Source organism: Strix aluco, chromosome 4 (genome assembly GCF_031877795.1).
Source record: "Strix aluco isolate bStrAlu1 chromosome 4, bStrAlu1.hap1, whole genome shotgun sequence".
Classification (NCBI taxonomy): domain Eukaryota; kingdom Metazoa; phylum Chordata; class Aves; order Strigiformes; family Strigidae; genus Strix; species Strix aluco.
This window is the reverse complement of record NC_133934.1, coordinates 85,075,139-85,091,797: the sequence shown is the minus strand read 5'-3', so window position 1 is coordinate 85,091,797 and position 16,659 is coordinate 85,075,139. Positions and strand designations below refer to the sequence as shown.

At 44.1% G+C, this 16,659-nt stretch overlaps 1 protein-coding gene across 6 annotated transcripts in view; it reads left to right on the top strand.

Annotated features, from left to right (window-relative positions):
- The window catches only part of ARHGAP24 (Rho GTPase activating protein 24), a 228,940-nt gene that overhangs the window by 130,627 nt on the left and 81,654 nt on the right, over positions 1-16,659 (top strand). Inside the window, exon 1 of one of the 6 annotated variants that reach the window (XM_074823894.1) lies at positions 3,508-3,526. The exons of 1 other annotated variant lie outside the window; for it this stretch is intronic. Coding sequence is in view for 1 of the 5 variants with exons in the window: in XM_074823890.1 (XP_074679991.1) it covers positions 9,288-9,315 (28 nt within the window). In the remaining 4 variants the exon portion in view is untranslated. Of the gene's footprint in view, positions 1-3,507; positions 3,527-3,846; positions 3,947-9,179; positions 9,316-9,501; positions 9,610-9,847; positions 10,115-16,659 lie in introns of those variants that run through there. 4 more of the 6 variants (XM_074823893.1, XM_074823890.1, XM_074823895.1 and 1 more) reach the window with 4 other exon arrangements.

Sequence of the window (16,659 nt, the reverse complement as noted above, 5' to 3'; positions counted from 1 at the left end):
GATCCTAGCTGTCGTGTCTGTGTGTGACTTGGGAAATGGTGGTGCAGAGCTGACTCTTGCCCCGTTACTGCTCTCCTCTCCTGAAAGCTTTGGAATAAATAGAATGCTATTCCATGCCCTAATGGGAAAGGAACAGTGTCTGATCTGACAGAGACCAAGTTGCAGAGGATAAGAAAGGTCTCTTCTGGCATCGATGCTGTACTTTAGGAAAACTACCGGGGTCCATATGTGTACTCTGCACTGGTGAGGCCACACCTGGAGTATTGTGTCCAGTTTTGGGCACCTCAATATGAGAGAGATCTTGAGGTGCTGGAGCGAGCGCAGAGGAGGGCAACGAAGCTGGTGAAGGGCCTGGAGAATAAATCCTGTGAGGAGAGATTGAGGGAGCTGGGACTGTTTAGTGTGAGGAGGAGAAGGCTGAGGGGAGACCTCATCACTCTCTACAGCTCCCTGAAAGGACATTGTAGAGAGATTGGTGCTGGTCTCTTCTCACAGGTGATTAGTGACAGAACAAGGGGGAATGGCTTTAAACTACAACAAGGGAGGTTCAGACTGGACATTAGGGAAAAATTTTTCACAGACAGAGTGGTCAGACAGTGGAATAGGCTGCCCAGGGAGGGGGTGGAGTCACCATCCCTGGATGTGTTTAAGGGTCATTTGGATGAGATGTTGGGGGATATGGTGTAGGGGAGAACTTTGTAGAGTAGGGCTGATGGTTGGACTCGATGATCCCAAGGGTCTTTTCCAACCTGAATGACTCTGTGATGTCTTTTCCAACCTGAATGACTCTGTGATTCTGTGCAATTTGTGTCTTAATATTTTATAAATTAGCTGTAAGTCACAGTTTTCTGTAGGACCTTTGAAGGTCCCACAGATGATATAAAAAGACAAAGCACTTTTGAGAAAGCGTGTTTTCACCCTCTCAGCAAAACAGTGGTTATCAGCATCTAATTTAGCATAGCCCAGCAGAAATGATAGTATTGCCAAATGTGTCTGAGAGTTGGCAGGTAACAGAAAGAACACCCAGAAGTTTTAAGAGAGCAGAGACCTAGTGTGTCTCTTTTGTAAGCCTTTCTGTCCAGATCAAGAGGAAATCACAGGACAAAGTCAGAGTCCATCCTCCACACGTGCCCTACACTTGTGTTTTATTGAGCTGGGTATCAGAGGTGCTACTGATTACACTCATTTTTACAGTGATGCTTCTCCAGCAGCAATGGGAGTGAAACCACCGTCTTGTTTCATTGGAGCTGCTTCGCAGGTGTGAGGCTATGGCAGCAGGTTTCAATCATTTCAGACCAGGGTTGCGTTCGAACTGATGACGCAGGAGGAAACAGCCGTAAAGAGTTGGGTTCGTAACTGTGGTATTGCAGACAAACTTTACCACCCTGATGGCACATGTCACTGAGCTGTTGGAAAGATTGCTGGGAAACAAACCCTGTGACTCACAGGATGTGCTGTCTGTGTTTCCCAAAGGCGCAAAGAGTTTGAGAAGTTTTGTTTTCCATGTAAGAGCAAGTAATGTTCTTTTCTGGCTCACCTAGAGGGTTATTTTTCATAGTCAAATCTTAAAACCATGTTCATCTTCAGAACCTCAGCTTCTTATCTGATTTCCTATCTGGATTTGAAACCAAGACAGTACTGTCACCAGCATTTCACTGTGATGCAGAGGGAGGCACAGGTGGAACAAGCATATGGCCACTTCCCAGCATATATATGACTTGATTTTGCTAAGCACATGAGATACCAAAGTCCATACTTGGTTATGTCAGATAAGATGTTAATGGCGCATGTAAATAAAGTGCCAAGTTACTACTACAGAGAGTATACTGGAGTATCCATCTTGTCTCATGTGCTCTGCTTGACTCAAAGTTGACACGATTGTGTAATAAGTTTTGAATCCACATCTAAACTTTATGAATTCCCCATTTAATTAATAAACTTTTGTTTACTCTTTTTTTTAAACCAAGCAAATAACAGCTGGTGTTTGCTTATGTCATGAAGATAGGCGCATCACACAAACATCCCAGCATCAAAACTGAAAGTGAGTTAGTCTGAAGAGCAATTTGAGTATAAATTTGTCTTCACGAACCTGTGCATTTCAAATGTAACAAACAGATGTAGGAGGAAGACAGAAAAGATGTTGTCCTTACGGATTGAAACAGCACAGTAACTTTTTTCTGATTTCTTCTTCCAGACCTGCTATAATATTTCTCATGTCTCCCATTCCCCTTAGGACTCAGCTCTGTGAAAAGTAGCATATTTTGGCAATTCCTTCTTGTGACTTAGCTTCTGGAGAGGGTTTCTCTAAGCTGCGAGGCAGAAGAGCAGCCAAAAATGTAAGTGGTCAAGTTAAATAGCTGTGCAGCTGAGAGCCCTTCACATGGTACAGCTGACAGAAGCTTCCATGAGAAGATAATCAGCATGGTCATGTTCAGAGTTATTTGGGCATCCCTGCAGACTGTGTGAATATAACCAACTCAAACCCCAAATACACAAACATGTGGAGAAGGACTCATTTGTTACGGATCAGCTAAATTGGATTTGAACTGCAGTGAAGTTGGAAGGAAATGGAGAAAACCACTCAGGAAGATTTATTCCTCTGTTAGAATGTACAAAACCAGATGCTGTATCTGTATCTCATAGGAAATATTTTTTGTGCCTGATTCTCATTTTCTGTGATTTTAATCTCCTCTCCCTCTTCATATGTCCTTTAGTTTGCAGTTATGGTTGTGCATGTGACTGACTTTTCACCTACCCATGGAACGTGTATAGCACGGTTTTATCCAGCAGAGCAATTAAAAGAGCCATTCAGCTTCTCGTAGGAACATCTAGAAATGCCTATCACCGTAATGCTGCTTTTAGTAATTTTGAGGGCCAAGCTGACTGCTTTACTTTTGATAGAGATAATTTAATTAACAACGAGAGACTTGCTGATAATGCAGAGGGCAGTCCCAAACCTGGGCATCGCTATGTTTTCTAGGAGATTTTAACAAAGAACCCAAAGTGTTCCCGTCACACCAAATTCCCTAAGCATTTCAGGATTGATGGGTATTTTAAAGATTCCTCTCAGTATTATTCTATGAGTAATCACACTACTTAGCTGTCTTCCTTCATACCTCATTCTTTAATACATATGTGATCATATTATTAAACATGTCATAAAACACAAGGGATATGCTGGACAGCCAAATTTACATTAGCAAATAATCCTTACAATTCACATTTCTGGGTGTTGCTGCCTTTTTGCATGGCTGTATCCCAGCTGGCACCTCTGAAAATGTTCCTGCCTTAAGCTACTAAAACTGAAGGGAGGAAGAGGCTCGAGTCCCATTTAAGCATGCACTATGGAAAAAAAAAAAATGCTTTCTGAAGTCACATGAAGTATTAAAAGTAATCCCAATGTGCTCAGTTACAGTCTCTCCAGTAATAACGAAGGATCTTTTCATTGGGATGTTGGGATACTTTAAGCTGCAGACCCTGGACCTTCGAGGCAGAGCAGAATTTACTAAGCAGTTTGTTTCATGAGGTAAGAAATGTTAATTTATTGCTGGTGAACGAGGGAAGAAAGCAAAATGTCCAGCAAAACAGTCCCCCTCATCTTGGCCAGCCAGCAGGAGAGGGGAACTTGTTAAACAGTCTGGATGCAGGGAGCCACTGCTGGGATCGTGACATTTGCAGGCAGCAAAGTTGGTGTGTTTCCTATCTTCCTGTTCCACCCCTTGTTCCCTGCCCACCTACACACACAGCTGCTCCCTTCCCTGGGCGGCCCTGGTGTCAACTGACATCCAAAAACTTCAGGAACGCAACCCCACACTGCTGGGTCAGACACAGAAACATGTGCTGTTTACAAAAGATTGCTCTAAATATTCCCTGATGCAACAGGGAGCAAAGTGTGAGACAGCAAAGGGAACAGAGAGAGATTCCTTGCCTTTTCCATGAACTTCAGGTAAGCTGGAAGACTATTTATAGTGTAATTTTCATTGAGGGAATTCAGAAGTTGAGAGCCTGATCTTCAATGTAGTGCACCTTGTGAGGCTGTTGACTTGCTTAGGCGAAATGTATAATTTATCATTCACACACAGAAATGGTGTTTATCTTCTTGAATTGCTGTGCTTGATCAGGAGCCATGACTCCTGTGCTTTAGAAACTATTTTTAAAAAGCCCTACCTTCCAAAAAGGCTAAGGTAGCCTGAATGTAACTCACTCTTTTGTTTTTACGCAGTGTGAAGACTCAGGGTTGTGATTTTGACACTGAATAAGTTTTAAGCATTAGTTGTGCACTTGGGTTTTTTTTGAGTTACCAGACCAGTCCTTCAGAATCTGGAATTATGTTCAGTATCATGCTTTACACTTTTCACCAGTGATAATCTTCATTTTTTTGGTGGTGTTACCTTCCGTAAGTCATGCTCCCACAGTACCTACCCTATTCCCTATGTGTAAGGTGTGAATACACACACCCAATTAGAAACCTGTTGGGGAACAAAGGCAGCATTGCAGAGCCACCCACAGCAAATTGCAGAGTGAACTTACCTAAGAATTCAAATATGACTTTGTGATGTTAATGATCCTTTCTGTTGCTTTTGATAGTTTTGCAGGTGAGCAAATAGAAGTAATAACTTCTAAGTTTGTACTGGGAGCGGTGATTTATCTAAATGGTGATCACTTTCATTCGGAGTCTTCACCTTTGAGCCCTGGGCAGAGCAAGTGGTTGGGGACCTCTGCAGGCTCACAGCACAGCTTTTCCCTGGGCTTCTTCAGCGCTCTTCCAAGCCCAGCTAATTCACTTAGGTGCAGTAACCAGACATGATTCATCAGCCTAACCCTCACTTGTAATGAGGAATCCTACAGCACAAAGCTTTAGAGGTTTTGTCTCAAACAGTTAAAAAACAACTACTGTTTTCCAGGGTATATTCTTGGGCCCAGGAGGTAATTGTTTTTCTCGCTCATAAGCTTTTGACCAAACTGTGCAGTAGACTTACAGGCTGGCTCTGAACCTAATTCACCTTGTGGTCTGTCCCACCACTATATGGAAACACCATACTCTGAAAGGTTTATGTGGATATTCAGAAGGAATTTTCTCAGGAGGACAGAGAGGATTAACCTCAGCATTTCCAATGACAGATGCTGCATACTTGCTGTGATGTGGTTCAGCTGTCTGTAGGGCAGTGACAGTAGCAATCTCATTGCGAGTTCAGTAGTGAACTCCTCTAAATCTTGGCAACCGTGGTCCTGTATTTCTATTCTTTCCCTGCGTAGTGTCAGCCAACATCTGACTCCTTGGGCAGCAGCTGCCTGGTGAATACTTACATCACTGTCCCACTGTTCAACAGGAGGGGTGAATTAGTCACCAACAACGCTGAAAAGGCAGAGGTTCTCAACACTTTCTTCACCTCTGTGTTTACCAGCACTGTTTGCCCCAGGCCTTGGGAACAAAAATCCAGGTTGATGCAAACACAGACCCACCATCAGTGATGGAGGAGTTGGTATGTGAACTATTACAGGAGCTTGACCCCTACAAATTGATGGGCTCTGACAATATCTACCTGAGGGTATTAAGAGAGCTGGCTGACATCATTGCAAGGCTGCTTTCCATCATCTTTGAGAAGTTATGGAGATCAGGGGACATCCCAGAAGACTGGAAGAAGGCTAATGTCACCCCATCTACAAGAAGGGCTTAAAGGAGGATCCAGGAAATTACAGGCCCATCAGTCTTATTTCAGTCCCTGGGAGAGTTATGGAAGGAACCTTCCTGGGGGCTGTTGCAAGTCAATTGAAGCCTGTGACTGGGAAAAGCCAGCACGGATTCACCAAGGGCAAATCATGCCTGACAAACCTGATTGCCTTCTATGACAAAGCAACCTGCTTGGTTGATGTGGGCAAGCGGTGGACATTGTCTACCTGGGTTCCTCCAAGGCTTTTGATACAGTTCTCCAGAGCCTCCTCCTAGAGAAATTGGTGTGTTATGGTCTGGACAAGGGGTCTGTGTGGTGGGCGGGGAACTGGCTGCCAGGCCCCACCCAGAGGGTGGTGGGAAATGGCTCCTCTTCAAACTGGCAACGTGTCACAAGTGGGGTCCCCCAGGGATCGATATTGGGCCCAACGTTGTTTAATCCCTTCATAAGTGATGTGGATGATAGGATTAAGTGTTCCCTGATGAAGTCTGCTGATGATACCAAACTGAGTGGGGAGGCAGGCACTTCCAAAGGGAGAGCCACCCTGCAAGAAGACCTGGATAGTCTGGAAGAGTGGGCTAGCAAGAACCTTATGAAGTACAACAAAGACAAATGTAAGGTCTTGCACCTAGGAAAGCATAATCCAGGAGTGCAGCACAGGCTGGGATCTACCTGGCTGGGGAACAGCTCTGTGGAAAGGGACCTGGGGGTCCTGGTGGACAAGAAGCTCAACATGAGTGAACAGTGACCTGCTGCGGCAAAGAAAGCCAAGGGGATGCTGGGTTGCATATCAAGAAGGGCATCCCCAGCAGAGATAAAGAAGATGTTATCCCACTCAGCGCTCGTCAGGCTACACCTGGAATCCTGTGTTCAGTTTTGGTCCCTGCTACACAAAACAGCTGTGGCCAGGCTGGAGAGGGTCCAGAGAAGGGCCACAAAGATGACCAAAGGACCGGGCAGCCTGCCAGGTGAGGAGAGGCTGAGAGAACTGGGTTTGTTCAGCCTGGAGAAAAGAAGGCTTGGAGCAGACCTCATCACCACGTTCCAGTATTTAAAGAGTGGCTACAAAGAAGATGGAGATTCCCTTTTTACAAGGAGTCACTTGGAAAAGACGAGGGGTGGTGGGTCAAGTTACTCCTGGGGACATTCCAACTGGACAGAAGAGGAAAATTTTTCACAAGAACAACCAGCCATTGGAATAAACTCCCCAGGGAAGTGGTGGATTGGACACTTTTGAGATTCGGCTGGACAGGGTGCTGGGCCATCTGGTCTAGATGATGCTTTTGCCAAGGAAGGTTGGACCAGATGATCCTTGAGGTCCCTTCCAAACTGGGATTCTGTGATTCTGTGATGACTCCATAGATGAACGCACTGCAGGAGAAGCAGCTGCAGAAAGCTGGCTCCTCAGACCTGGGGGGCAGGTAGCGTTTGTAGCTCTCTCATTGCCCCTCTGACTGGGCAGAGAGTTGTGAATTATTGAGAAAAACAATATTGAGTGGGAAACTTGCTCAACATGGCTGCAAGAGGGTGTGACCCAGGTCTGTGTTCATATTAATGGTAGCGTTCCCCTTGATTTTGGTAGGGGAGGGAGCTGCTAAGTAGCTTTGGAGTATGATGTATTGGGAGGGGAATATTCCCCTCCTCTGATGACTTCATTGGATGCAGCGGGTCCTCAAATGTGTTTTGAAGTCGTTTCTCATTGGGATCAACTCATGGGAAGCAACAGATGGCAAAGTGAGGCTTAATTAGTGAGAACTTTGTGCTTTGTTAATGCCCTTTCTCTCTATAAATAATAGCTGGGGAGTGGAGCAGGAATGAAGATGCTGTTATGTTTGTGGCTACCTCTGCTTCTATGTAGATGTTACATGCTGCCTTGCAGCATGTTTTGACAGCAACAGAAAGGAGTAGGAGGAATTTGCCAGCCCTTTCACAAGGGCAAAAATATTGCAGTTCTACTGCAAAACAAATGAATTGAATCAATTTTCAAAGACATATGAGGGGAAAAAAAAATCTGGGAGACAATTTTACATTAGCAGCCAAACAGGCCACATAACCACCTTGGTCTTTTTGTTTTCAACAGCTTCTTATGCAAATCAGCGAAAGAAACAAAAACCAGTGTCTCTCCTCTGATATTCCCAGTAACTCTCCAACTTTTCAGTGTTTACTTCCATCCTAAAATCTTCCTTTAAAATGTATGTATGTATAGGTTTCTCTTTCCCTGTGTGTGTGTATGTAAATACACTACCGCTCTAGCCTGGAGAGCTACTTCTGGAAAGCTTCCCTGGTGGTGGCTGTTTATTTGTTGAGCTGAAGAAATAACTTCCTTGAAAATTTATCCCGACTTACAAAGCTACAAAGTATAGCAATATAGTGACTCGATGTAGCACAGATGCCACCTTCTCACTGGTGTATATTACATGATCAAGTCTGGATTTCTAGATGCTTTTACAGAGTAATGGCCACCGGTAGCAGTGAGGCTTAACTCTCTGTGGTTCAGACACCCTGGCTTGCTGTCAGGCATACTCTGGTGCTTGCTTCACACCTGAATGATTCACTCACTCCACAGGAGAATTATTGTGGCTTTACCAGCCTTTTAAAATGCCACAAGTGGTTGTTGTCAGCCATCACCTGCACCTTCTCATTTCTTGGCTGATCCACCTGTGTACTACAGTGTGAAAGTGTGTGTCTGGTATGTGCTGACTGGAAGTTTTGCATCTAAATCTGCTTCTGGGATCCCAGCTTGGACACTGGTAGCAGCACTGGCATCTGTGTCTTGAATAACATTTTTTGCAACCTTTGTTTTCAATGATTGTTTTCAGGCCACAGAAATGAAGCTTTGCAAAAATAATTCCCTCTGAGAGTTGTTTTTTTTTTTTTTTTTTCCTGGACTTGTCAACCTATGGGATAAATTTTCATATGCAGTGTTCTTATGGGTCACTTTGTACTCTTTTTTGTGGACCTTATTAACAGCCTTGCAGGACAGACGCTTCTGTTAATCACCCTCTTGAGGTGTTAGCTAGTATGAAATCCTGCTCTGTTTCTCACGCTAAGCACTAACTCTGCAGTGGAAACAGGTGTTCAAAGTATTTAAAACAAACAACACAAAACTAAAAAAACCAACAATGTGAAACTTTGTTTTTCAGGGGGACATATGGATCTCTGACCAGCTCGGAGACTACTAAGGAGATATACTTCCTCTAGGGATCTTTTATCATAAAAGCAGCTTAAGTGACTCACTCTTTCCCTGAGGATATTCTTAAAGCAGCTCCACTCATTACATCTTTTAGTGGTCAGAAACGGGATTTATTTTGTGCTGTCTTAAAAAAAAAAAAAAGCACATTTTGAAAAAAGTCAACGGCCATATTTCCAGGAGGAACTGGGCTATATTTAATATTATAGGTCTGTGCAGCTCACGAACACATGGGCTGACTGGCACTATGTTCACTCAAGCAAGTGCTCTGGTGAAAGATTCAGCACTATTTTTAGTTCTCTTACAACAAACCACTTGATTGTAAGGCCTGGGGAACTGTGACATTGTGATTGCGAGGGGTCTGCTGGAAAAGGCAGGAAGACGAGACAGGACAGCATGCTAGCTATGCCAAGGACTCCTCGCTGATGGCAGAGAAGCACACATCACCAGCAGGTATTTTAAGTCATCTTGTAACCCTTGATCTACCCACAAAAGAAATTGCTGGTCAGAGACAGGGCATGAAAGCGTTAGCTGGCTGGCTCTATCTGCTCCTGCCCTTAAAGGTTTCATTCCATAAATTCCTGTCCTGACCGTCAGCTTTTAAATAATCTCTTCTTGTTTCCTAGCCTTTTCTGGGATTTTACAGGATCTTGGGCAAGTTAAGAAATAACAATAGCAAAACAGAAATAAGTTTCCCAAAGCGAAGGCATTCTGCTTTTAAAGAAACACAGCCATTTCAGTGCCTGGGTGAGTAGCCTGTAACAAGTACTACAATCCATTCCTCTCTGCTAACTGTATTAACTTGTAAAAGAAAATAGCCTGCCTTTGACCGGCCAGCTGGCTGCAGAGGATTTGATCAGACCCGACGGGGGGGGGGTGGAAGGTTTGCTAGCAAACCCTGCGCGCGTGTGGCTGAGCGTACGGGAATGCAGACGCGGTGCCTGGCACCAGTTGGCTCTGCCCCAGGTTGGTGGTCTCTCCCCCTGGCAGCCCTCCTGACCTCCGTTTGTCCCTGCCGTGCTCCCTTCCTGCGCGTTGGTCCCACACCAAAGAAGCTGGTTTAGGGTCTGCTCCTGGTGTGTTTCGTCCCCACGTTCGCGGGCCGCTGAGGGGTGAGGTGGTTGCCGTTCCTGGGTGATGGAGTCATGGGCGAGGCTGCTGCTAGCGAGCAGATAGCAGGGCTGGTGGCAGCCCCAACAGCACTGACCGTCCCACCAGCGCTGGCTCTGCTGCCAGCTTGTGCTTGTGCCAGGTGAGAGCTCGAAGCTTCAGATTTATTTCCTAGATGGACGCTAGTGTGTGTTGTGTCACAGCCTGTTGTGATACTGCCGGGGAACTGTGTTGTCCAATTTCGGCAGCATCCTGTCCTCCTCCTCGTTGGTTCACAAGAGTTGATGCTGTGTAACAGCTTCTTCAAGTGTGCTTTGTTTTAAGAGAGAAGATTTCAGCCTTCTGGTCACACAAGAGCTCCCAGCTGGGTGCTGGAGCAGCAGCTGGACTTAGGCAAGGAAACTTTTGCATATGTAATATACCTGGGATAGCTGTCCAGTACTTTACTATCTCACATTTTCACCCTTTTGTTTTAACTCAGTTGTGTAATGTTTTCAAGTTCCTTGTTTCAGAGTCAGACCCAGACTTCGGGGCAAGCCTTGATGCAGTTTAGCTGCATTGTGTGTTTTAAAATAAGTATTATACCCTTAATGATACCATTATCTTAAAATAGCATGACATGCTGCCTCTTTTGAGTTACTTGGCAGAGAATGGGAGGAAGGGAAACTGTTGAATTCTCATGAACTCTCCATTTAAAGATCCTGCCTGGCTTTCAGCATGCTGAGCTGCTGCAGCCTCCTCTGTGTACTAGAAATGGGTATTACCAAAACGCAGTGTTCTTGCACCGCTCTCTGCGCTGCTGTGTTCTTTGCTTCAGCTGTGCTTTAGGTGCATTTGAAAAAACAGGTGAAGTGGCAGTTTCATAATCAAGTTTTTCGGTGTATTCCTGCACCGGTGTATGTAAACAGTGCAGATGGTGCAAGCAGAGTAGCTATAGCATGTGTTGGCTTATGTTTGTGTGAACTGAGTTCAGATAATTAGCTAATAATCAGTCATGTTTATGTGACATTAGATAATTAATGTTTCGGGGCTTATTAAAAGAAATATTAAAATATTAAAATGTAAATACCCTGTTTTGTTCTCACTGATTCTGGCCAATCCAGATTTTTATCCTCCAGAAATAGTCTTCAATGCTGATTGCTGAGTTGCGAGTCTCAACACTAATTACTAAAATGAAGGCAAGTGGAGTGAAGAGTCACTTACTTCATGACCTGAATTTAGGCAACAGTCTGTGTGGTCTGGAACTCCTTGAACTTTCTGACTAATTAAGATGAATTAGTTGGGTTTTCTTCTGGAAAAAGAGGTAGTGAATGAGATTTCATTAAAACTTCATTAACAAATGTTTTAGTGCGATGGCAAATAGCACTCCTCTGGGAGATACTGTACATGTCTGTGTAGATTAAAGCTGTACATCTGCTTATGGTGATCAAATACATGAACTTTATCAAACTGCTGGAAGGGTCGAGTGGATGTGTCTTAATCAGCATTGTATCTTCCCATTTTCCTCATCCTGTTATCCTGAGTGTTTCATGGGCAGGTACCAAACAAACCACTCCTGGAAATACTCACCGGTATGTTTTAGTAGCATATGTGCATTTGCACAAAGGGTACTTACGCACAGTGCAGTCCTGATACCTTCTAGCTAAGCAATACAGTTCTTGGCTGGTGTGTGCTAGAATCACCCTGGCATGGGAGATGGTCAGTGTGACTGAATCATTTAGTCTTGATATTCTTGTACCTCTGTATTGGAAAGACACATGACCCTCAAAGCAAAAGAAAGACTGCATTACCCCAGAGTTACTGCAGTTATTCTCAACTACCTACAGTTATTGTCAACTACCCTGCTTGAAAACAGCCCAAAATAGCAGCGGTTGAGACAGTTTTTGGTAGTGCGGATTGTGCAATAGGAAAGGTAAGAGGAAGGGAGTTGTGTTGCTCCTGAGAGCTGTTCTGAAGCAAGCATGTGCTTACACAGTATTTGGATATAAAATCCCTTCTTTCTCTTCCCCAGACCCTTAAGCCTTTTAATTAGGTCAGTGGGTGAGATGCTGTGCTGCCAGTCACCTGTCGTGCCCTGAGCACAGCTGGAGAAGGTGGTACCGCAGGCTGTGTTGTAGCACCCCTATTCTGGAGCTGCTTATGGATATTGCAGAGCTCCCCTCCCCTGGCCTGCCACTGCCTCTTGCCTTCTCTTTCCAAAACGGGGTTACACTTGTGCTTTAACATCTGTGCAGGCTCAGATACAGGGCAGAAATCAGTTCAAGAAGATACAGTATCTTCTGGTTTTATTGTTCCGATTGGGATGAAAAAGTGATGGATTGCATATAAGCTCTGCACCTGGTATCTCTTGCAGGCTATAAATCCAAGTGATGCAGCTCAAAAGCAGTCTGTGAAGTCCAGACTGAGTTTGTCATTTAAATGTCAATTCAAAGAAATACTGGTTTCTGAGCTATTGGTGAAGATGAGCAAATTCACCGTTTGTCAAATTCATTCTCTTTTCACATCCTGTAAATGCAAAGCTGTAAATCACAGTTATGTAGTCTGGTTTACAATTGCTTTCTGGTGGGTTTTTTTTGTTTGTTGTTTTTTTTGTTTGTTTTGGGTGTGGTTTTTTTTTTTCTGAACTTCATTAACTAATTTTAACTAGAAGTAGATTATTAATTAAACGTCATTTTCTAATGAATCCAGCTCATCCTTCTTAAAGCCAAGTCTGATACAAAACCAAGCTCACTCTAATTCTTAAATCATTAAATTAAGTCATTGACTTTTCTGTCTGTGAATGTCAGATGGTGGCAGATTACTGAAGTACTTAACCTGAACATTATCGGTAGACCACAGCTCCCTCTTATTCCAATAGACATAGTTATGAAGTGCTTTAATACAGTGGATGTAAAAAGTTTCAAGTTCTCAGAATTCATTCCTTCTGTCAGAGGAGCAGTTATAATCTGTGCTTGGGAACAGATCTTGTGAAAAATACATTTTTGATTTAATAATGACAGTAAGTGGCAGACTTTCAAAATGACCAGGAACATATTGGGGTCATTCAGGTCATTCAGAGCTGCTCTGTCTATGATGCTTCTGAGAACCTTCCCCTTTTCCAGGTATGCAAATAGATTATTAACTCCTTGCGGAAACCTGACCCCAGCAGTGGGAACGGCACTCTTGAAAACACGGCCATGAATTTTGCTGTCAATGAAAAAGTAATGGCGTTTTCAGACTCCCAGAGATTTTCCTGTCTGATGGTGGGTGCCAGAGTGCTGCAGATCTCCAGGCTGTGTGTTATGGGCATCTAACCTCAGGAAAAAGAAGTGGGCTCCTGACTCGGGAGTAGGAGCAGCGCATGTTCCCCAAGGGCCAGCAGTGCTCGCCAGTGGGGTGCAGGTTTCCTCACCCAAAGGTGTCCCCTGTTGTGACAGCTCTCTGCTTGGCCAGGGCAAGGCTTGTCTCTGCAGGTAACATCCTAACGACCCCATGGGTCACCCGCGCAATGCAATTGCTAGGAGGGATGTCAGACTGGGAGAGATCACTTCTCAATTCTCACTCAATTCTCATATGCTCAGGACTAGGATAGAATAGAATAATTTTTTTTGAAAGGGACCTACAACAATCATCCAGTCCAGTTGCCTGACCACTTCAGGGCTGACCAAAACTTAAAGCATATGATTAATGGCATTGTCCAAATGCCTCTTGAACACTGACAGGCTTGGGGCATCTACCACCTCTCTTGGAAACCTGTCCTAGTATTTGACCACCCTCTCGATAAAGAAAGGCGTGTCCAGTCTAAACCTGCCCTGGCACAGCTTTGAACCGTTCCTATGTGGGATAATACTCATCTATGTACTTAAGAGTGTTTCCTGAAAACATGTGGAAGAGCTAACAACATCCATCAGTTGTTTAAACTTCCTTGTTTACATTCTGCTTCAGGCTTTGCTTGGTTCACTTTATTCTCCCCATGGGATATCTCCATTGCAAATGAGCTGTATTTGTAATGAGAAAGTACTAAGTTTCCAATATTAAGTGGGCAAAGCCCCCAAATGTTTCCTCTAACAGTAAAAACGCACCGTGCTTGTCTGTGGATTTTGAACATCTGCCACTTGAGGAGCCGAATGATGCTGTTGTGTTACCAGAAGAAAGAGATGGTGTGTTTTGGCACCATTTGTTCATGTCCTCCTGTGGCCTGCCATTGAGATCTTTGCTTCAGTATAGAAGAAAAGAAGGGTTAGTGGCTTTGGAGATCTCTGTTACTTCACACTCCTAACATGAAAACTAATGAAATGATAGGATGAAGGTGTAAAACGTAGGCCCAGCGTGACTTAAAATATGGGAGAGATGGTCATGCGGTTGGAGTTTGCAATAAATGGTCAAAGATAAAACAGAAATATCTATCCTTAATAGAAGTGGTGTGTGCAATATATTTATTTAGACACTCAGAATCAGAAGAGCTATGGCTGCTTTGAATGAGAAATGTGTGTTCAGGAAGTAATTTTTTTATTTAAACTTAATTTGAGGAGGTTTGAAAGTAGAATTCATTCTTGTGGAATCGGATTATGTCTTGATTGTTTTATTTCCCTCTTTTACATCATCTTTTCTTTCTCAGATCTGCAAATACCTTTCCATCCTGGTTGCTACTGGCAAAAGCCTGTAAATCTGATTTTTGAGCACATATGAGTGAATCAGAAATGGAAGTTTTGCAGTCATGAGGAGGAGACCCTGGAGCAATACAAGATTGATCAGTCAGGTCGACAGTATCATGAGCCTTTCTGCAGCCTGTGTAAGCTGTACTGCACACTCTGCAGAAATTAGGTTGCACACCTTACCCACATCACATGTGTATTGTCTGATGTGACCGTTGCTGGCAGGAATGAATCTTGAACCACAACCTAGTGCATTTAAGGACTGACATCCTTAGGGGAACAAATGAACTTGAGCTTATCTTTGCGTTTTTTGCGCGTCTCCAAAAGATGTGATGATAGACTGGGAAATACGCAGCTCGCTTTGCCTTTCCCCTGGAGCCACAGGCTCTGCCATGTGTCAGGGGGAGGTGAGGGGGAGGCAGCTGCTCAAGAGCAGAGGAAGCTGTCAGGTGGAGCAGTGGGAAGAAGATGCTGAGATCCTTCATCATAGAAGCTCTTACCTTAAGTAGTCACTGTCTGGTCCTGAAAGTGTGAGGCCACTGCTGAGATCCGCTTTGTAAGGGGCTTTGGATACCCTGAATAGTGTCTTGTTCACCAGGCGAAATGGGAAGGGTGACTGCTTAAGTGCTTTGTCCTTACTCCTGTGCTCATTCCTACCTTATGAAACCTGATGTAACACCCTGAGGTTCACATGTGGTAGAGGGAGGACTTTTTTGGAGAAAAGAAACAACATCGTGGGGATTTGGGGCAGAGAAGGTGACAAATTACATAAACTTTTGGTAGCATTAAGGGCACCCTTAACTGTCAAACTGTCAAAAACGTTGGCTTGGCCAGCTTTCCAGCAGGAGTACAGGTGCTCGCTGTGGCTGTTGTTCTCCGATTGAAACATAAGGTACCCCGGCTCTCCTGGGAGGGTTGCTCTCACCGGCCAGCCTTCACTGTCTGGAGAAGTTGTGGTCCCGAATGCATTTGCATCCTCCCTCTTAGGAGAAGGGTCCTGAATCAGCAGTGAGTTCTTGTGAAATGGTGCAGTCACCGCGGTGTAATTATTACATCAAGGACTGTAAAGTATTTGCCCTGATCTGTGACACGACTTGTGATGCTGGCTGGTCAGACTGGCAGCTGGCAAGTTTGTAAACCAGTACATGGTTCTTGCTTTACAGTGGTATATCTGAAATGCCCTGGGGTCAAAATCTACCGCTAACCTTGCAGATTGCTGCGGTAGCAGCAGCAGCCTGTCCCCTGCCCTTGCAGACACCTTCTGTCCCTTGTCTGCATGTTGTTTGCTCCCCGTGCAGCTCAGGAGATCCTGTCCTTCAACCCTGTAAGAGCCTGGTCACTGCCAGATTTCAGGTTCTGAAGTATTGAAGGGAGCTGATTTCTTATTTTAACATCAGAACTTAGAGGCTTTGGCTTAAAGCTAGTGATAAGTAGTAGCGAGAGGCATTTTTCCTTGTGCTCGTGTGGGCCCTCACTCTGTCTTTTTATAGCTTAAAGCAGATAATATACCAACATTTATAGTTAGTAGTTTCTGACAGGTATCTCTGCAGATCACCTTTAAATACATTCCTTCCAGTTCACCAAGTAGCATGTGAAACTATTACCTCTCTGATTACTGTGTTGTAAAATCTCAGCTAAGGTACAGTGGGAAAGCACATTGTAATAATTTAAATTACAACTTTTTTCTTTAAATCTAAACAGGATCTTTATTTGACACACTTCACTTAAGATATGACCTTTGTGCCTCTGCTGGGTCATTTTCTGAGTTTATGACGCACTTTGCATTCCTATAAAGCCTTTCACTGGATGATCTTAAAGTCTTTACAAGCTTTAATTAACTGAAGTGCTATGTCTCCCCTGTGAGGTCAGTAAATATTATTAATTGCTTTTTGCAGAAAGAGGAAAGCGTGGCTGAGAAATTTTAAAGGAATTCACCAATGCTGAGCAAAAAGCTACTGAAGAGGCAGGAGCAGAGGCTGCAATTCCTGAAACCCTTTTGATGCGCACCATTTCTCTTTATTGAATAAGCATGCACAGGAAAGATGTAACCTGG